The following is a 21,761-nucleotide window of genomic DNA, read 5'->3' as shown; positions in this document are numbered from 1 at the left end:
TTATGGGTTGCCATGAAGAAATTCACAAATTGATTTTCTGGGTGATTTGGAATCCAGCAATTGGTTTATGGTTTTGGTCTCCATTGACTGTTGCTGCTTCGTTTTGTTCTTAACAAATTACACAGTTTATATCAGTAAAGATTTTCAGCTTTAATATCGACATCCAATGTGTGATTTAAGTGTTCCTTTAATGTTTTTGATCAGTGTGTATTCTGGGAGATTCAGCATAGCATAATCCAAGCCTGTTATCACAAGTTGCCTCCAGCACATGCGTAGTGAATGAAGTGTACTGGCCACAGCTTCATATATGCACTGTACATGTGCTGGATATGGTATGTCCTGAGCTACCTAGCCTGTGGGAATTTAATTGGTTTGCATCACTTTTATGCTTACTAGATTGACCCAATGTTCGCTACGCGAACATAAAATGCTTCAAGAGTGGTGGTTGTGAACTTCTAAATCTGCTTGGTTAAGTGATTAGAGTGTCACTTTGTATTTGGAGCAGATATATAATATAAAAAGCCTGCAGGTCTCTCTCACTCTGTCTCCTTTGTTGTCTGTCTCTCTCTTTCTGTCTCGGTATCGCTCTGTCTATAGCGCTCTCTCTCTCTATTGCTATCACTATCTCTCTACGCTGTCTGTTTCTATCGTTCTCTTTTTCTGTCTGTCCCTGTTTCTTTATTACTCTTCCTGTTTTTCTATTGCTCTATTTGCCTGTCTCTCTTTCTCTGTCTTTCTATTGCTCTATCTGGCTCTCTATCATTGTCTCTCTGTCTGTTTCTCTATCACTTTTTCTCTCACTATCGCTGTCTCTATCGCTCTTGGTTGGGTAGTGTATGGTGCAGCTTAGCAGAGTATGCTGTGTTGCTTAGCAACACTTCCCTCATTCCAGCGCATGCCTGAAGCACAGCAGCGCCGTCCATAGACTTAACATTGTAACTTTCAACCGGCTTGACAGGTCCCTGAATGTATTAAACTCACATTTGATGATTTTACAGCACCGGTGAGCATGTGTGCTATCTAATGACACCAACATCATACACTAAAGTTACAGAAAAAGGGTCAAAGTCTGGTGCACGAAAAAGCATGTAGGCTTATTTATATTAGATTAGGCTGCCTACACACACAGATGAGCGCAATACCGAGCAGAGTATTGCGCATGCCAACGTGCGCTTTGGCTCGCAAAACCGCCTCCCATCACATCGGCGACGTACCGATCCTTCGACGCATTAGAAGATCAGCAAGCGTTTCCTATTGTTTTCACATGACTATGAACCCCATTCTTTTGAAGTGTCATATACATGAGCGATGTGGGAAAAATTACTGAATGCCCTATCTTTGGGTGTTCCCTGGGACACCATTATTTTAAATGTGGCTGGAAAACACATTGCAGTGTCCGAGGTTCACAAAAGTGTGATGCAAGATTTCCCATTGAAAACAATGGGAAACACTTGATAATCCTCTGGAGTGGCTGAAAGCTTTGCTGTCCTGCCTCGTGTTAGAAACGTGTCGGACCTCACCCAACATCAGAGCTATGCAGGAAAATCTGAATGTTGGATGAGATCAGACACTGGATTAGAAAGAGTTAATCACACTCATGTAATACTAGCTTTATGTTGGTCTGAATGACCTGAGGTATGTATTATGAAGTTTTGCAGCAGCCAACGTATTACAAGGTTCTGCTGGGACAGCAGCAGTGTATTAATTACAGTGGTGGCAGTATACATTGCATAAAACAGCAATATTCACTTTTCGGCCATTGCACTGCTTCCCACACTCCAGTCTTCTGTTTACTTGGGCTGCAGCAGTCATGATGGTTTACGCTGCTACAGCCAATAGGAGATTCAGAGATGGGACATCAGTGACATCTTGTAAACCTTCCAGGGTTCCTACATTAGAAGCCCATGTGATTGGTTTATGGGACGTCACAGGTCTGATGCTATTGCGCCAGCACAGAGTATATTGTCTATATATAGTCTTGGGCATGACCGGGCAAATTAAGTCAGATAACTGCTCTATTGAAACACGGGTCAGTATTTGATTGGAAGGAATGGGGGTCAGGGAATTATAAATCTTCCAGAATATTTACACATATTGTTGCCTTGTTTATTCAGTATTGTTTTACCATTTTATATGCATCTAGTAACGTAGTATGTTAGGCTGAAGGGAGACAACACAAACTTATATTTATCCATGCCAAATACAGAAGCTCTTTCAGTTGGTGCACATTTTGTAGATATGTTGGAGCAGATCTCGTAACCCTTTCCAGCATATCCCAAACATGTTCAATGGGGATACAAGTCTGGTGGCCAAGGCAGTGTGAATTCATTGTTGCATTCTTCCAATTATTCCCTAGCGATGTGAACTGGATGACAGAGCATTGTCCTGTTGGCAGTGTAGTGGGAGATTTCCTGAAGATGTGTGTGCACATGGTCAGCTAACAGGTCACTATAGTGTTAACCATTCAAGGATTGTGGCATGATGACGAACAGTCCTAGGCCATGCCAGAAACACAGTCCCCCAAACCATGACACCCCCAATAGTCTGTTGAACACCAGCAATGCACCCGTAGGATAAGGAAGTGTTTCCCAACTCCAGTCCTCAAGGCACCCCAAACAGTCATGTTTTCAGGATATCCTAGGGAATCCTTTTAGAAACCTGCAGAGACTAGGCACCAGTACAGTGGCTGATGTGGGAGGGACTTCGGTTTTACTTATTAGTGCCCATTTCTAATAGAAAGGTAGCAATGTGTGGTTGCCCTCCATTAAAAAGTCCATTATAAACATGTATACAACCAAGCTATCCCAGTGGCCTGAAGTGCTGGAAATCAGTTTTGTGCTTTTTTTTATTACTAGTCAATATTCCATAATAGTCAGCTGTAGGAAAAATATGGAAGCCTCCACCTTTTAAACTAGTAGTAGGTTGAAGAAACTGTCAAGGGAGACCATTCAGTGTCGTATGCTGGCTTAGAATATATGACAGGTCCCCTTACTAAGGCTTCTGCTTACTATATGCAACACTCCAATCTGCTCCCCTACCAACATGCAATGAAAAATGAACAAAAAAGCAAAACAAAGTGTATGCAGCAGCTTTTTTTATTAACACATCTTAGGGAACATGCTTTCCCTTTGCAACGGTGTATATAAAACGGAAAACAAAATAAATGGAAAAAAAGTCAGTTTTTGCTTAAATAAAGTGTTAATGCCACTAACTCAGAGAGGATGGGAAGTGTTTTTAGAATTACTGAAAACTAGGATAAGAAAATTGACCTTCATTGACCTTATCCGTCAAAATATATGGCTAAGGACCGATCCGAACATAAATCTGCTAACGTTACAAGCATGAGCACTATATTCAATAAAGTATACTGTAAACATTCAATCCAAGCAATAAGCAAGTGGCAAAATTAGCAAAGCAATTGCAGCGAATGTTGATACTCTGAGGGTTTACACATATACAAAGTGAAAATCATTTCAACCTAGTTTAAAAGAAAAATGTACATACAAAAAGCAATGACAAAACAGATCTAGATAGAATGTAACTTTCTTCATGCCTAACCATGTTTAAGGCTTACATAGTAAAACAATGAACAGTATATAGATGCAAATTAAATGTTGACTACTCTTGCTGGAACCCATACAAGCTGTCATTCAGTCTACACTCATTTAATGCTCCATGAGTTATATTAATAAAGTACAAACCATATTCCCTTGTTCTAGTGTCCCTCGAAAACAAAATCTGCTACAAAACAAAAAAAAAAAACCTTTTTACAATAAAATCCTTTGAAATGAAATGTATCAAGTTAACTTCCCACAGAAAGTTTTCAAGCATTAAAGACGAAAAGCCTTACATTTTTAGAAGCAATCTTTCCAAAAATATAAAATAAATTCTTTAAATTCAACTTGAATTGCTGGCCCGTTTCCTGGTCTAAGGTAATAAAACAATATGGAATGGGTAGACTAGAAATATACACAAGTATAGGGGCAGGCCGAGTTAGGTCAATGTTTTCATATATAAAAAAAATAGCCCCCATTTGCATAGCAGTTAGAAAAAAATGTGTAAAAACTGGAACCACGACTATATCATACATGGAAATAAAACAAAGGTATTGTTGTCATAGCACAGGGTGACAGCACTACGTTGTCGCACACACTAACATCTGAATGCCATTCATAAGATGTGGACTTTGCTTCCAAAAATGTGAGACAAATTGTGAACAGCTTCTAAACTTACACACTTTGTTTTCATAAGTAACTTTTCTGTGTGCAGTTCTATTATAACCAGCAACAGCAAAGGGAAACTGCAACTGATTAGATATCAGCACAAAATGCCCAAGTTTAATTTTCTGTACAAAATTAGAACAAAAAAAGGTATCATATAAATGGGCAATAAAGACCTATACAATTTTCACTTTAGTTCCAGGTTTAAGGAACAAAGTTACCCACCTTCCTTCATAGGAGAACCTCAAAATCCCTGATACTGGTGAAGTGTGCTTATGAACGTACTCTTATACCTATGTTCCACATTAACTGAATCCGAATGTTCTAGAAGACTGCTATACTCGGGTAAGCTTTCAGCAGAATCCCCAAATCCATGGTAGTAGCCATACTGCAAGACATCAGCAATCCCCTCCCCCAAAGGTGGCCTAGGCGTCACCCAACTACTAGGACTCCCATTAACATGCAAAGAGCCACAGTTTTGAGGATTTATAGCACCAATGTTATTTTCAACAAAAGTCCCGTTTACATCAGGGCTCTCTTTATTGCCATTTGTGATTGTAACATTGTTGATTCCACTGGATAGCTGAAGGCACTTTGCAGGACTGGTTTCCATGTCTCCAAACGGTGAATTAAATCCATTACTTGCTTGTCCATTTGGTACCATGGTGAAGCTACCATTCATATCTGCATCAAGAAACAAACCTGTCACAAACCTTGAAAACTCTTATAGAAAGTCATGGCTAGTAAAGTGTAGCATAGTGTATTACCCACTAAAAAGGTATGTGGTGTATATACGTGTAGAAGTCTGCAATGTAGTAAAAACGCCTGCAAAGTAGAGAAGTGTCAAAGAAATCTCATCCACACGCAATGTAAAAAAATAGAGCCACAGCTTTTGTATGAATTGACCTGTGTTGTGGCATTTGAGAGAAGACAGACGAGGGGGGGGGGGGGGGGGGGAGGAGATCGTTTATGTATTTGAGAAAGTAACGCATGGCCAGCTTAAGATGTGCCAGAGTAAGGAGGTTTCTTCCGCTTAACTTCCTATATCATTTATCCAAGACTTGCATGTAAAACACCCGTCTTAGAAAAAAAGTGCCCTATTGTTTGATAAAGAGCAGGGACAAGTGGCTACTGGGCAGCTTACCTCTGTCCTCTCTGCGCCTGGCTTGCCTGAAAGTTTCTCCCTATTTGTATGTAGTGAGATCTGCCAATTACACTAAGGCCCCCTCTGTCCATGGCAGCAATAGACTATCGCTAGCGATATTCCGCCACAGGGGGGAGCACTGTAAGGGCTACACGATGAGCCCATCTAATTGATAGGCTCACCACAGAGAATCGCTATGATTCTCCACTCGTGGACATCGGGCTGCGGTTTCCATAGTTATGCTATGGAAAACGAGTCATGCGAGCTCCATGGGCGATTTATTGCTGCGGATTCCGCTAAGACATCTTGCCCGTGGACAGGCAGCCTAAGTTGGAGGAGAGGTGCGCAACAGAAACATCTCCTTGTTCATCCACTTAAGAGCAGATTTCTTGTCCCAGGAGCCACTAAACATGGACCCTTCCTCATATCATGCTGTACAGCACTTCCATCTGGGCGCTGAATGCAGCCGACCACCAGTTAGTGAAGCAGAAGCAGCTGAGTCAAACGCACAGGTTATTGCAGCAGGAGACACTATCTGCAACACTGCTGAGTGTAGGGCAGGCACTGTGGAGTGAGGTTACAGTATAAACAAATCCCCTTGTATTGGCCCACATATATAAGGGTCATAGCATGTTAGGGGGTCATCCAACCACATGGTGGTAGTATTTCGGTTGTATGTGATATATGTACCCAACCTCTTTATAGTGACTAAAGCCTGGCCCCAGATGGGCAAATCCCCTTAGCATGTAACAAAAAAAAAATGTAAATTTTACTGGGGATATTTGCCCAATATGTAGTGATAGGACAAGCTGACACTACTAACTTACTAATTATCAGAAACAGATGGGAACATTTATTTATGAAGAGACTGTAGGGGGAGGACTTTTGAAAAGATTAACAATCATAGGAGGGGGATAAAGACACAGAGAGGCTAAAGCACAAGCCTATTCATACATTAGCTGCATCCCCAACTTCTGGTCTAAATTATAATGAAATCTGTCAGGCTGGAACAGCTATATCCCCACCTGATAAGTCACATTCTCCTTTCATGAAGCTGTCAGAAGTGTTCAAACAAATAAAAAAGCCACCTTTTGGACAAGTAGGGCTTGTGCCAAATTGTGACCCTTACGCTTTAACAATGATACATTTTCACAGTGTATAAAAGTTTGTTGAGTGGGGTTTTCCAGGACTAAACACACACCTCTACATATCACTTGCCTATTCCAACACATTCCCGTCTGACGCTGGATCCCTGAAGCCCCAATGGCCATTGCTTAGAACAAAGCAGGCTGGCAGTCACATGCTGTTCATTACGCACATGACTACTCAGCCCATCACGTACTTCAGTGACCATTGAAGAATCACCCCTAAAGTCTGATTGCTGAGCAGTCATGTGCACAACGCTCGGCATGAGACTACTAGTCTGCTTGTTTTGGGTTCTCAATGGTGGGCACAGAGGATCCAGGACAGGGAAGCCACTAGAATAGGAGAGTAGGTCTTTCTTTTTACACAGTTCTAATAGTTCTAAGGGCCTATTCACATGGGTGTATTTTTCCTCAGTATTTTGTGAGCCCAAAGCAGGAGTGGAATTTGAAAAGAGAAAGTTTAATGGAAAGTTTTGCATTTCTTCCGTATTTTAGACCCGCTCCTGGTTTTGGCTCACAGAATGAGGAAAAATACGCCTGTGTGAATAAGCCCTAAGTGTCATGTTAAATTCTGACTAGTCTACAACTTAACATATTACTCGTGCAATGACTTGCAACCAGCATTGGGGTAGGTTTACACGTAGCAAAGATGTTGCAGATTTTCAAAATCAAAATCCACAGCATTTCTGCATCAAAAACCAGTCCACGGTGCCGATGCGCAGATTTCACCCTTTCAATAGAAGGGGCAAAGACCGCTGCAGATCCGGACCAATGTTGCAGATTTTGCTGTGGAAAATCCACAGCTTTTCCACTACATGTAAAAGTGCCCTTATAATTCAGAGCTGGTTATTACTGAAAACCACAAAGTTGTCAGCACACATGGCGGGCCTGCAATAAGCCTGTAGAATTGGTAATGTAGCTCTTGACTATGGAACACCAAATCAGGATCAGTACCAGGAAATAAATAAGTTGCATGACAGTTTTTTTTTTTCTTCTAATGTGCATCATACGTGAACCCCCCCCCCCCCCCAAAAAACCACACAACTATCCAAAAAGGTGAATATACTTCAACATAGGTACTAAACAAATCAGTGCTAATCTTTAATTTATCCTTGAATTGCAGCAGTTTGTTTCCAAGCTGAGAAGAGCATTGTATGCATCAGTATTTAGCAGAATGAGGTTGGTCACTTAGTATGACTCACAGTATGTAATAGATTTTTTTCCTTAAAGGGGTATTCCCATCTCAGACTTTTAGTGCCTATCCTGAGTTAAACTGTATTCAGATGGCTGTATGCAAGTAGCGTCTGAGAAACTGGTCTGTGGAGTACACAGCTGTCAGAATAGGCCCTTAAAGCCTCCAGTCATCGGCAACACAAAATACGGAAGTCAGAAAGTGGAAATAGGAAAACTTAAGAGGGGCTGCGGGAACAGCACAGCTCAGCCGAGCTTGACTGTTTCCGTTATCCCCCTCACCTTGTAAATCAGTGACGTTCCCCATCCTGACCATGTTTGGCCAAGATGGGAACACCCTTTTAAAACTGCAGGAAACATCACATTTTACCAAGGAAGCATTTCAAAAGGCTTAAATTCAACTTTGTTAGTAGCATACATTGCAGTAAACATATTATATACTCACATCTCCACACATACACTTGTCAAAAAAAAAAAAAAAGTCAAGCACCTAGAAGGAGTTGTTGGGATGGAATGAAACTTTCTATGTGTGATTGTAATGTTGATATAAGGGATTACAATAGGAGAGCAAAAAGGATCATTTATTGCAGAAAACTAAACCTTTGAGGCTCTAGTACCCCATTATGGTAATATAAAGCCTTAGCTCACTATCAATAAAAATGGCCGGGCATTAAAATCAAACTCCAAGCAAAAACAGAAAGGTTCTCATTTTAACCACATTCAGACCATCACACGTAAGTTTTAGCGGTTTAAACCAAAACAAGTGCACTCCAATTTTATACTGATTTTAATAACTATAACATTCATGCCAGTAAAAGCAGATGTCCAATATATACTCAAATTTACAGTTTAAAAATCCACTTGCTGAAAAAAACAAAGATGAAGATAATCTGACATAGTAGTTAAAGCCTGGAAATGCTATATAATGCTTTACACAAGTACTGCATGAGTTAATGCTCCTTTACCAGCTTGTAGAGATCCCTTCCCAAGTCTTTATTATGTTCTTGAACATATGAAGTTATGATACAGGTCAGTGAAGGATGATAGACATACCATTACTTCATACATGAAATTTAAAAATAAGCATATTGGCTGATGCAACGAAAAGGTGTCTGTATGGGAGACACTGTGCAAATATTATTGGCGGGTCTAACAGATATGCTCTCTCGTGGTTTCAGATCTTCAACCAGCTGTGTGTTGCAGCATCTGTCAGAAAACTGCCCAATCCCACCTGATATATCTGAGTGATTTTCTACATGCATGCTCTCATCTTCTACCCCTCCAGCCAAATCTGTCTGTAGATGAATGCTGCCTCCTGAAAGACATCAAATATAAAGTTATATGGATTGCAAGAAACGCCAATTAGAAGCTACTGAAAGTAGAATGGAAATGTACCGCTGAATAGGGAAGCATGTGGTCACGTGGTATGCGGTGCTGGAACAGCAGTACTCCCATCCACAGTCTGCCGCAGGGGTGGCATTTTGGGAAGGGAGGGCCCGTAGTAAACACGAAGTTATTGGGCATTTTCAACATCTACAGGTATTCATGACTTAGGCCCCCTAAGTGGCGGGATTTCCCGCAGAATCTCCGCCCGTACATGCCTGCATGAGATTGCATTACAATACGCAATCCTATGCAGACGGCCGTGAGGTCTGCTTGAAGTCACGCGCAGAAAACAAATAGCGGCATGCTCTATTTCTGTGCAGAAATGTCGCTCCCTGTCCACCAGCTCCGGTCTGCGCATGCGCCAGCTGCCGGCACGAGGGACCCGGAGCCGCGGAAGCAGGTGATTGCCACACTGCTCTCTGCAGGGGCTCGGGTCGGGTCCCGCTGCAAGGATCTGACCCGGCCGTCTGCCGGCGGCCCTAATCAGATACTGGGACAACCCCTTCAATCCTTTCTTTATATAGTTCAGTAACCTTTGCTTTCATTGATTTAGATGAATGATTTTATATGGCACATTTTTATTTTTATATTAATTGTATTTAATTTGTTCCAATTTGTTGGTACGATGTTATTTTACTCAAGTGAAGTATGCATTTAGTTTTTTGTGCACATCTGAACCAAAATCTGGGTGTAACTAATTACTGCTGATTTTCCACGTAGAAGCATTTATGCTACATATGAACATGTGGTAATTGGAGGTCATTAATTTGCTTTAAAATTATATTTGGAAGCCTGTAATCTTAAAGGGCACCGACTTAGGCCCAACGTCCACACGGGAGATCCACATATCTAGAAGCCCATAAGGATACAGTAGCATCCACAGGGCACTTTAATGCATGCGGATGTGATTTTTTTTCCCCCAGCGTGCAGATTGTTCCATTTTTCTGCGGATTTAGCAGGGATGGCTTCCGTTGAAGTCAATGGAAGCAGTCATATCCGCGGCACAGCCACAGCTGTCATTGTGGCTGTACTGTGGATTCGCGGGAGAGCAGGAGATCCAAAAAAAGGGAAAGCATGGCGCTTGCATGCAGCACGCCGCCGGCGTGTCAAGCGCATCTGGCAACAGAGGAGAGCCCTGCAATGTCCGGACAGGTGAGTAAAGGTCATTTTTGGCCTCATGGCTGCGGGTTTCCACACTTGGAAGCTGTGCATGCCCGTGGACATGAGGCCTTAACATGTCCCCGATGTGCATGTGAATGCAGAAAGACTTTTCATGCTTTGGGTTTCTCTATTCCAATATAAAAGGTCTCCGAAGTAAGCAACCCTGTCATGTTGGTAGAATAGACATAAATGTATTATTTTATTGTTCTGTGTTTGAACTTATGATTCCTATTGTGTGTAGTTTAAAGATTGACCGTAAAATATAAAAAAAGTATATTTTAAAATAAATATTTGCTCTTTTTTGTAGATTGAGTTTTTAGATTGCATACTAACGAGACATTGACATTTTTTAGATTAATTTGGTACTGCAACCTGACAAATCATGCAGAATCTTTAAATCTATTGGCACACTACCCATTAGTTAAAAGGTTCAGGTGTTCTTCGCCCCCATGCTTCCCTGTCACCAACCACCATGTCTTGTGGCAATCTATTTTAAGGCTGGGTTCACACGGGGCGGATTTGCCACGGAAATTCCGTGCGGAATTTCGCCGCGGCAAATCCGCATGCGGCCGCTAATCCCAGGATTAGCCAGCCATGTGGACGAGATTTCTCAGAAATCTCCTCCACACGGGACGGCAAATCTGCTGTGGCTAAGCCGGCAGAAGCTGCTGCTGCGGTGCGGATTTGCTGGCTGCAGCATGTTCATCCCCCCCCCCCCCCCGCGCTCTCCTCTATGGGAGCGCCAGCTGCAGCGGAAGAACGAGCAGCCGGGCCGCTTCAGAGCCGCCGTGGGTTTTGCAGCGGCGGTTCTCCCGGCGGAAATCTTGCGGTTTTTCGCTGCGGCCAAACCACGAGATTTCCGCCGAGAATCCGCCCTTTGAGAACCCAGCCTAAAGGGCATTTATAAAACATTGTTGTACTGCGTACCATTACTACAATTCGTTGCAGAAAACAGTAAAGTAATTTCTTACCTTCGGTTCTAAACTTCTTGATGGCATAAGCATTGTAACCACTGAAGGATCGCTTGCGACTTATTGCGCCCCCATTGAAATGGTTCGAGGAGTTGCCTTGGTGAACCCCATTTAAGGAGCTACTATAATAGAAACCGTTTAGCTGACTGTTCTGGAGGTTAAGGAGAAACTGAGCACACTCTTGAAAGCCTTGGGAGTGCGCAAGGTCAGCCGCCGTCAAGCCATTAGCATTCCTAAAGCTGCATAACAAAGAACTGAATTAGATACTAGGTTTTGCACAGGGTAAGCCCTCAGTGGCTAACTAGCTGAAGGCTAATCAATCATACAGCCATACTGTAAAACTCTAGTTTCTTTAATTTTATCTAGTCAGGCCTTTTCTTTTCCAGAAGATTTTGGCTATTTCTAAATAAAGTAGAATCTCCTTTAAAACAAACATTTCTGATTCTAAAGAAAATATGTAAAATATTCAAAGCTTGGTTAAAATTACCTAAACTTCTTTTAAGGTTACATAAAAGTCTTTCACAGTGCCTAGAATGACAACTAACTCTAAGAGCACAAAAGCAAATGCTTATTTTACCTATGCTACAAAGTATAAAAAACATATGGATGACTAACCAGATATAGATTGTCTGTGGCATTTCCCATGTCTTGGCTCAGTCTGTTTGAAAATGTGTTTAGATCAAATGCTGGGGTTTTAGTCACAATGCGTTACACAAAACCTGTAACCCCTACTATTAAAAGCTAAGCGACAGGCAAGACATCAAGCCTTTAATTCTAAACATTCCTAAGATCATTGCTCGAATCAGATCTGGAATCTAAGAATATGTAGTACAAATTTTAAGTTCAAATGCCAAAATGATACTGTATTTTTCAGACTATAAAGTGTACTTTTTATGAATTAAATTTTGCTAATGAGTTCTTGCGTCTTATAGTCTAAAGTCCGGGGGGTGGTGCTTTGCCTGATCATTCAGGTTTCAATGCGCCCGAGCGTTGCAGGCGATAAGAATACAGTATTCCTCACTCATACTGCTTAGACACAGCTACTGCCTCGGAGATATTAAATAGCTGCCCTGTACACCAACAGCACTGTGACCACACAGTCTTACATTAAAGGTAGATTTACACAGAGCGATTGCCTGGATAATTGCAGGAAAAAATAGATTATACCTACCCGATAATCGGGTTTCCAGGAGTCTCCACGACAGCACCAATTGAGATTGCCTCCTCCTGATAGGACAGGAACATACTGAGAGGTTAAAAGCTCCCCCCCTTCCCCACTTTCCTCAGTGGATTCTAACGAATTGCCGGGGTAGGAGCTTAAATTAAATTCTTTCCCTAAATGATTTACTTATTAATTTTTTCCAAGGGGAAATTATATTCTATAATTTCTTTACTATGTTCTATGAGGGGGGGGGGGGGGGGTTGGGAGTTACGGGTGCTGTCGTGGAGACTCCTGGAAACCCGATTATCAGGTAGGTATAATCTATTTTTTCCCCAATCGTCTCCACGACAGCACCAATTGAGATGTACCAACTAAAGTTTCCTAGGGTGGGATTGCTGCCGAGAGGACTTAGCGGTCGAAGGCCATGTCCTCGTCCTGCTGCACTTTTACCCTATAGTGTTTAATGAACGTGTGTTTTTTTTTCCAGACTGCGGCCTTGCATATCTGCTCGACCAAAGCTGAGCTATGTTCGGCCCATGAGGATGCTACTGCCCTTGTAGAATGGGCTTTAAAAGCTAAGGGGATTTCCTTCCCGAGGGCTTTATAGGACTCTATGATGGCCAGGCGGATCCACCTGGCTATGGAGTTTTTTGCTGCTTTGTTCCCTTTATTTGGGCCACTGAACTGGACGAACAAGTTGTCGTCCCGTCTCCAGTGGCTTGTCGCATCTATGTAGCCTAGGACTGCTCTCCTAACGTCCAGGCAGCTTAGGGTTTTTTCTTCCTCGTTTTTAGGTTTACTAAAAAATGAGGGAATTATTATGTCTTGGGACCTATGAAAATGTGATACCACTTTTGGCATGAAGGCAGGGTCCGTTTTAAATACTAATTTGGTGTCCGAGATTTTTAGGAATGGGTGGCGAATGGACAAAGCCTGAAGCTCGCTAACCCGCATTGCGGACGTGATGGCTACTAGGAAAACGGTCTTGATCGTAAGAATTTTTAATCGGTAGTGCTTCGATCGGCTCGAATGGTTCCGCTGTCATGGCCCTTAGGGCCCAATTAAGGTTCCAGTCTGGAACAAGGTTTATGGGTCTAGGTCGTAATCTAGCTGCTGCTGTCAGGAACCTGTTGACCCATCTATTGTCCGCGAACTTTGTCTCGCATATGGCGCTAAGGGCTGCGACCTGGACCTTCAGGGTACTTGGAGAGAGGCCCATTTCTAGGTCCTCCTGCAAGAACTCTAAGATCAAAGGGATGTCCGGGATAGAATCCCCAGAATCCCTTTCCTGTCTCCATGAGGAAAACGTTCTCCAAACCTTCTGGTAGATAAGGTGGGTCGTCTTTTTTCTGCTGGACATTAACGTTTCTACCACTCTCTCTGAGAATCCCTTCCCCCTTAGTGAGGATTCCTCAAGAGCCATGCTGTTAAGTGGCGTTTGTCTAAGCCCGGGTGGTTCAGTGGGCCCTGTGATAGCAGATCTGTCCAGGTAGGAAAGGTGACTGGGTCCTGGACGCTCAACGTTGTCAGAAGACCGAACCAACTTCTCTAGGGCCAGAAGGGGGTCACCAGGATTAGCGTGCATACCTGGGTTCTGAAATGTTGTAAGACTCTGCGGATCAGCGGTATCGGAGGAAAAGCGTACGCCAGCCCCTCTCCCCAGTCCTGGCCTAGGGCGTCTATTGCTGTAGGACGATCTCCTGGCCGGAGGGAGAAGAAATTGCTTACTTTGGCGTTCTCCCTGGTTGCAAGCAGGTCCAATTTTGGGATCCCCCACCGGTTGGTCAGGGTTCTGAATGCTTCCAGGGAGAGAGACCATTCTCCTGGGTCTATTTGCCTCCTGCTGAGAAAATCCACTTTTTGGTTTAGCGTCCCCTTTAAGTGTGTTGCCGTGATCGAAAGGATCCGGCCCTCTGCCCAGTGGAAAATTTTCTGCGAAATGTTTTGCAGGGCAGGAGACCTTGTGCCCCCCTCGTGCCGAATATGAGCGACCGTGGTGGTATTGTCCGCCAGTATCTTTATATGCTGGTTCCGTAGCGTAGGTTTCCTAACTGCTGTAGGACCCGCCATACGGCCTGTAGCTCTCTGTAATTGGAGGATTGTTCTTTTATCCTTTGAGACCACGGGCCCTGAAAGATCTGGTTCCCCACATGCGCTCCCCATCCCCAGGCGCTTGCGTCCGTTGTGATGTGCGTGGCTGGGTTTTGTAGCCAATGAACCACTCTCTGCAGGTTCGCTGGGGATGTCCACCAACGCAGGGATGTTTTCACTGTGTTTGGGATATACATTTTTGTCCCTACCGAGGACTGCTTTTTGTCCCACGTGGATAGGACGGAGGCCTGCAGAGCTCTGGTGTGAGCCTGGGCCCATGCTACTCCGGGAATGCATGACATCAGGCTTCCCAGGAGAGACATGGCTTCCCGAATTGTGCATGATTGTTTCTGTAGGAAGGATTTGACCAGCTTCGGATTTTTTGTATTTTTTCCTCGGACAGGCAGGAACATTGTAATTCTGAGTTGAGCGTTATGCCCAAAAACGTCTTCTTCCTGTCGGGGTCTAAGCTGGATTTTTCCCAGTTTATGATCCATCCTAGAGACTGGAGGAGTTCTAGCACTATCTCTAGGTGTTTCGTTAGTAGTTTCCCGGACTCTGCTATTATCAAAATATCGTCCAGGTAGGGTATTATTAGGATCGACTTTTTCCTCAGGTAGGCGGCTACCTCTGCCATAATTTTGGTAAAAATTCTGGGTGCTGAGGAGATCCCGAAAGGCAGGCATCTGAATTGGTGGTGCTGTATTCCTTTGCCCATATCCACTGCGAACCTTAGGTATCTTTGGGACCCCTCGTGGATCGGTACGTGGAAATAAGCGTCCTTCAGATCGATGGATGCCATGTAGGCCCCTTTGGGAATCAACTTTATCGTTGAGGAGATGGACTCCATTTTGAATTTTCTGTACTTGACGCAGGTGTTCAGAGGTTTCAGATTCACTAGGAAGAGCCTGGAATAATGGCCCTGGGTTTCCTCGTTTCGCGGTACGGGGGATATTGCGTTTAGATGTTGCAGGTCCCGAACGCTTTGCCTTAGTAAGTGTAACTGTTGCCCTGAACCTCCTGTGATAACAAATTTCCTTCTGGGGAGGGACACCAGTTCTATCCGGTATCCCTGCTGTAAGATCTTTGGGATCCATGGGCGTTCGCAAATTGCGGCCCATTGATCCACAAAGTTCCCCAGCCTTGCCCCTACGGAGCTGGCGTCAGGGTCTCTGCTTGGGCTCCCCCTGGTGGGGGTTAAAGAGGATATTTCTTCCTCTGCCCCCCTTGGGGTAACTCCAGCAGCCTGTCTTGCCCTTGCCTCGGTAGGCCTCGGACTGTTGCACTGGGGTTCGGAAGGTCTTCCCTCTTTGCGGCTTTTCTTCTGGGAATCCCCTCTTTTTGTCGGCCGTCTTCTCCAGGATCTTGTCTAGGTCTGGTCCGAACAAAAACTGACCGTAGAATGGGAGGGCGCATAGCTCATTTTTAGAGGCTAGGTCGCCTGACCACGATTTCAGCCATAACACTCTTCTGGCTGAGTTAGATCGGGCTGTAGCTTTTGCCGAGAGTTTAACCGTTTCTGCCGCGGCATCCGCTAAGAAATTTGTTGCCATACGCAGGATAGGAAGAGAATTTAGGATCTGTTCCCTTGGCGTCTTATTGGTTAAGTGTAGCTCCAGCTGTTCTAGCCATACCCCCAGAGTGCGCGCCACGCAAGTGGCTGCGATCCCTGGCCTAAGTATGTTTGCCGCTGCCTCCCATGATTTTTTTTTAGAAGGCCTTCAGCTTTGCGATCCATGGGATCTTTTAATTGTGCGGCGTCCTCAAAGGGCAGGCTCGTCGTCCTAGCTACTTTGGTCACTGGGACGTCTACCTTGGGTACCTCCTCCCAGCTTGCGCAAACTTCCTCCTCGAATGGGTACCTTCTTTTTACACCTCTAGCGGAGAAGGAACCTGCGTCTGGTTTCTTCCACTCCTTTTGGATAACTTTAATGATATTTTTGTGGACAGGGAAGGTATGTTTATGCCTCTCCCCTAGTCCCCCAAATATCTCATCTTGTAAAGTACGTGGTTCTCTGGGCTCTTCCATTTTTAGTGTAGCCCTGACTGACAATCAATTCCGTTAAGTCGTCTTGATGGAATAGGTATCTTTTGTAGTCCTCATCGTCTGAGGACTCCTGGGCCGCCTGTTCCTCTTGCTCCGATAGAACTCTCGGAGTCGGAAGGCTCGTCGGGAACATACGCCTTTTTCTGGCGTTTAGCTGGTGGTGCCAGCTGTGACGTTAGGGATGATCGAACCTCCTCTTTCACCAGCTTCCTAACGTCCTCCATGAATCCCCCCGATTCCTCTCTGACTAGCCTGGCTACGCATGCCTTGCATAGAGGCCTCTGGTACGTAGCTGGCAGTCTCGTCCCGCACTCCACGCATTTTTTGAGTTTTGTTCTGGGGGGGGGGGGGGGGGAGAATGTCTTTTTTATCCCCCTGACAAAAAAGGGAAAGTATTTTTTTGCGGGTAAATATGCAATTTTTCCATATGCAATACATTGGATTTTGCATTTGTATTTTTTAGCGCACTAGCTACTTACGGCCGCTGAGGCTGAGGTTTCAGCTATCTCTGGGGCTGGAGCACTCATTACTATACCGGTGCTGCAGACACCCTGCGACCTGTAGTGCTGGTCCACCTTCTGGCTTCCCAGGTTCCTTTATTTTAAATTTTCGCGCTCCTGCGCTAAGCCCCGCCCCTCCTGGTGCAGCCGCGATGACTGGAGCGCCGCGCTGTAACTCTGCAGGGAGGAGGAGGGGGACTGAGGCTCCCGCTTTGTACCCATGGGCCGCCGCGGGAGGAACCTGGCCCAGGGGCTACCACTCCATGTGGCGTCCTGGGAGTCATCTGGCTGGGAAGGGAGGACAGGCTGACCCACTGCCCTCCGATCCGCCTGTGAGTAAATTCTGGCTGGCTTCTCCACCAGCCCCTCAGAGATCCTGGCAGGACAGGAAGACACTGAGGAAAGTGGGGAAGGGGGGGGGGGGGGGGGGGAGCTTTTAACCTCTGTATGTTCCTGTCCTATCAGGAGGAGGCAATCTCAATTGGTGCTGTCGTGGAGACGACTGGGGAAAAAACCATTTTTGGCAATAGCCCCTGTTCACATGACCACAGAAAAAGCAATGAGCGAGAAATCACTGCCTTTCCAGAGTCACTTGATTTTCAACTTCTTTAAAAACTAAGGGACTACAGGCCTGTGTAGAAGTTGTTCATCTATGAAAAATCTATGTGAAAGCACAGGAGTGATAGTCATTGGGACAACTGTTTGGCACTTATGTGTCCAGTTATTTTGTGTAAAGGTATTCTTAAGTAGGAGAATTTACAGTGTGATGTCTGGTGAAGAGATCGATCAGCAGAGGGGAAGACATGGAATCCATCCTGCTGAGCAATCAGCTGCCAACCCTACCAGACAGGACATCATGGGGTGCTTAAAACTACAACACCTCTCTGAGGGAAACGGGGATTCGCAAGTGTCACATAAGCAGGGACACACTGCTCTTGTAGGCCAAGGTCAACATGCAGCAGTTTTGTTCTGCCTTCTACAGTTGAGCTCATAGTAAAGCACCACAGTGTAAAAGCTGATGAGGACTTGAACGTGCTGGCTTATGGTCTTCTCTAGAATGTATTCTTATAAGCTTTCCTTGCTCACTACATGTGTTTCAATAGTGCCATTATTCTTAAAATATACAAGGGATGTATACAACCTCTTTGCTAACTGATTTAGAATGTTCAAATAGCACATGTAGTTGGAGTGACTCTTTCACTACAGAGGTGTTTCACAATCTTTGTTGTCCTTGGAGGTGAATATTGGATTCCATGTAGAAGCACGACAATCCGACATCCACAGAAAGCTACAATGTCATCATTGTCAAGAGCAATGTTGACAGGTGGATGAAGAAGTTTACAGAAGGGGGAACCGGCGTTTGAGACAAATGCAGTGGGAGACCATCAACTGCGACCACTGACATGAATCGTCAGTGAGTGGAGGAGTTGATTTGTGCGGACAGATGTGTCACAATCCAGGAGCTTGTTAAACAACTGAGCTGTGGTCACTATGCCATACAGAAGATGGTGGAAAGCTTGGGGTATAGGAAGTGTGTGCGCAGTGGGTACCCTGGCAGTTGATACCTGATTTGAAGGAGAGAAGGGTGGAAGTCTGCTCTGATCTGCTTGAAACGTTCGAAGCCAACAAAGACACGGGATCTGGTGACAAGGGATTAAATGTGGACGTATCTTTACGATACGGAATCGAAGAAGCAGTCCATGCAATGCCGTCACCACTTCTCCAAAGCTCAAGAAATCAAAGTGCCAGCGATCAACACAAACTCATGGTGACCATTTCTTGGGATGACAAGGGCGTCATTCTCCTTGATTTTCTGGAACGAGGCCGTACAGTCAAGCAGCAAGCTGTGCATTCAGACAGACAGTTGGGTTTAACAATAGCGCAAATAAATAGCTTGTAACGGAGACTACACAGAGTTGCAAATTAGTATAGAGGAAGAGTCACTCCAACTATATGTGCAATTTGAACAATCTATATCAGTTAATAGGGAAGTTATGACCACTTTTACATTACTTTCAGTATGACCTTCCTATAACAGCATAAAATCTAGAACATTTTGTGAAGTTTAACCCCTTCACTTGCTTAGACCAAGTTTTAATTTGCCTGGAAGTTTAACCATTGTCTAAAACCTGGGTGCGTCTATGAGCCAGGTACATCTTATACTCTGAAAAATACAGCAAATGTGGCAGATTTAGAAACTTATCAATAAGTTGTAAATTGTATGGCTTATCAAGATGTAGAAAAAGGTTTGCATCACTGTCAAATGGAATAACCCACTAAAATGTATAGTGGAATAGTGGAAAATGTATAGTGGATTAGCCAGGCTACAATTTATCAGCCATCAGGCTAATTCCACATCCACCATTGTTGACAAGGTAAGGCACTCAGAATATCGTATGATAATGTGAGTTTCTGAAATTGCATGAAAATGGAAAGAAAGAGAAAAAAAAAAGGGATGACAAAAAGGCACAGGTATTAAACTTAGCAAATCTATAGTAGCATAAGAAAATGGTGCCAAAATTGTCTTATACAAATAAGGAAGATGGAATACCACCTCCGCAGCGCCACCAATTGCATGTCAGCATTCCTTCAAATCAATGTCCGACCCTTTATAACAATGACTGGGAATTGAAAACCTAAGCCAGAATCCATACACATACAGCTGTTTCTGGGTTTTTCCCCTTATGGATTATGGCTTGGGTTTTCAATTCTGAATCATTGTTATAAAGGGTTGGACATTGATTTGAAGGAACGCTGACTTCCAATAGTTGCAGCTGCAGAGGTATTGTTCCATCTTTCCTAATTGACTATATTTCCCAGAGGAGCATGGATGGCCTTATAAGTCTCCTCACTCACCTTCTAGGTGCTCTCCTTCAGGAGACGATACCCCTCCTGACCCACAAAATAGTCTTAAGCATATAAGACGATATATTGCACCAGAGTAATCTAAAGATGAACATTTATTGAATGATTTTTATGTGCGTTTTTCTGGAATGGCACTTAGAAGTCTTATCTAAAATTCTAAGGAATTAAAATAAGTTTTATCACAATGAATAAGCAGTAACTACTTTAACGGTATATAGGATGGTGTAAGAAAACACCACAGCTTTCAAGAAATTATAATGCAAAGTCAAACAAAGTACATTTTTAAAACATGTTATCCAGAATTCTTAAAAAAAAAATTAAAAAAAAAATTGATAGATCTGCACATATAATGGAAAATTCCAAAGTATGATGACTAATGAACACTATGCGGTGAACAAAACGGAGATTAACAAAATGATGATGCCAAGAAGCTGCTTGCAAGCCAGAAAGCTGAATCGTTGAGCAGGTTTGTAAAAAAAATGTCCGTAATGGTTATCTGAAGTATAGAAAAGTATAATAAAAGCAAAACTACTCAGGCCAATTACGCAAGGCTATGTGCCCCACTTGTCACAGAGCAGTTGGTGTTTTAAGAGGGCATACATTAAATTTCTTTTTTTTAGTTATATTAAAAACAGATCGTCAGACATTTTAAATTTTTCTAATCTGTTTTTATTTTCTGACTGTAGCTTTTTTTTAGTCCGTCATCTGTGCATGACTATGGGGGCATAAATCTTTCCTGAGCTACATTTAATAGCATTTAGAAAAAATGCTTTACAGCAGCTTTATAGGCCATCCACACAGTGGACAGGAAGGGGACCCATTGACTTGTATGGAGAACTGTTCTAGACATGCGCAGAGGTCATTTTGCAGAGAGGGGGAGTAGATGGTCACCTATTAATGGTGGGTCCTGTGTTCTCTACATATAGGTGTTACCTTTCAGTGTAATTCTGCAAGATGACTGCTGCAAAGTTTTCTCTACAGAATAGAAAACATCAGCCAACTAGGCTCTGTGGTCAGTGTGAGAAATGCACGATTAAAAATAAACAAAAAATGATTTGTGACTAAAAACTTATATGTATATTTAAAAACACAAAAAAATGTGATTTATACATAATAGCTCATTTTCTTATGACACATCCCCCTTAAAACTGCTCATTCTATTGTACTTAGGGAAATAACGTTGGGAACAGAGTGTTTAGACTATGGAGAATAATCTTTGATCAAATATGCACAAATATTCACAGACTCTCGGTTTTAAGAATTCTGATATGTCACTTTTAGATGTTTGCTTACAATCGGGACAGAGTCTTACACTGAGCAGTGAATCATAGAAAGCTCACAGGCTTGTTCCGGGGAATAGAAATTTACTTAAAAAGGGAACCTGTCATGTTTTTTTATGCTATCCTCACTGAGCAGTCTGTCCTTCTGGGATAAAGGACTGTCATTTTTAAGAACTCACGTGTTTTTCCTGCAGCACCTGAAAGAGTAGTTCAATTTATTCATGGGACACCACGATTGACAGCAATGTAATAGCAAGAAAACTGTCAGTCATGGTGGTTGTGCAAGGTCAGTGGTGCCTCATGAACAAACTGAACTCGTCAGGTATTATGGGCCTTTAGTTAACTTTTTCCCACAAGTGACTGACCAAAGAATTATAGGAGTCTGTCACTGATTTACGCAGCCCTTAGTAAAAACAAAAAGTAATCTCTAAAGTGTTTTTATAAAATTAAAAGCAAAAAAAAAAAAAAAAAGCAAAAACATTAACCCTTTCCAATCCAATTTGTATCCTGGTTTTCCTAGGGGGCTTACTCTTTTTCTGCCGTTATACAACGGTGCTATCTGCTGGCTAAAGCCAGTACTGCATGAGGTGACACGGTG

At 43.3% G+C, this 21,761-nt stretch overlaps 1 protein-coding gene across 1 annotated transcript in view; it reads right to left on the bottom strand.

The window, feature by feature from the left end:
• Positions 1 to 3,079: 3,079 nt before the first annotated feature.
• The window catches only part of ANKRD10 (ankyrin repeat domain 10), a 39,293-nt gene continuing 20,611 nt past the window's right edge, over positions 3,080 to 21,761 (bottom strand). The window contains exons 4-6 of the mRNA XM_066579782.1: positions 11,219 to 11,457; positions 8,932 to 9,015; positions 3,080 to 4,904 (exon numbers count right to left, since the gene is read on the bottom strand). Of these exons, the coding sequence (XP_066435879.1) occupies positions 4,465 to 4,904; positions 8,932 to 9,015; positions 11,219 to 11,457 (763 nt within the window). The 3' untranslated portion in view covers positions 3,080 to 4,464. The remainder of the gene's footprint in view (positions 4,905 to 8,931; positions 9,016 to 11,218; positions 11,458 to 21,761) is intronic.

This window comes from Eleutherodactylus coqui, chromosome 1 (assembly GCF_035609145.1).
Source record: "Eleutherodactylus coqui strain aEleCoq1 chromosome 1, aEleCoq1.hap1, whole genome shotgun sequence".
NCBI classification, from domain to species: domain Eukaryota; kingdom Metazoa; phylum Chordata; class Amphibia; order Anura; family Eleutherodactylidae; genus Eleutherodactylus; species Eleutherodactylus coqui.
This window is presented reverse-complemented; position numbering and strand designations above follow the sequence as displayed.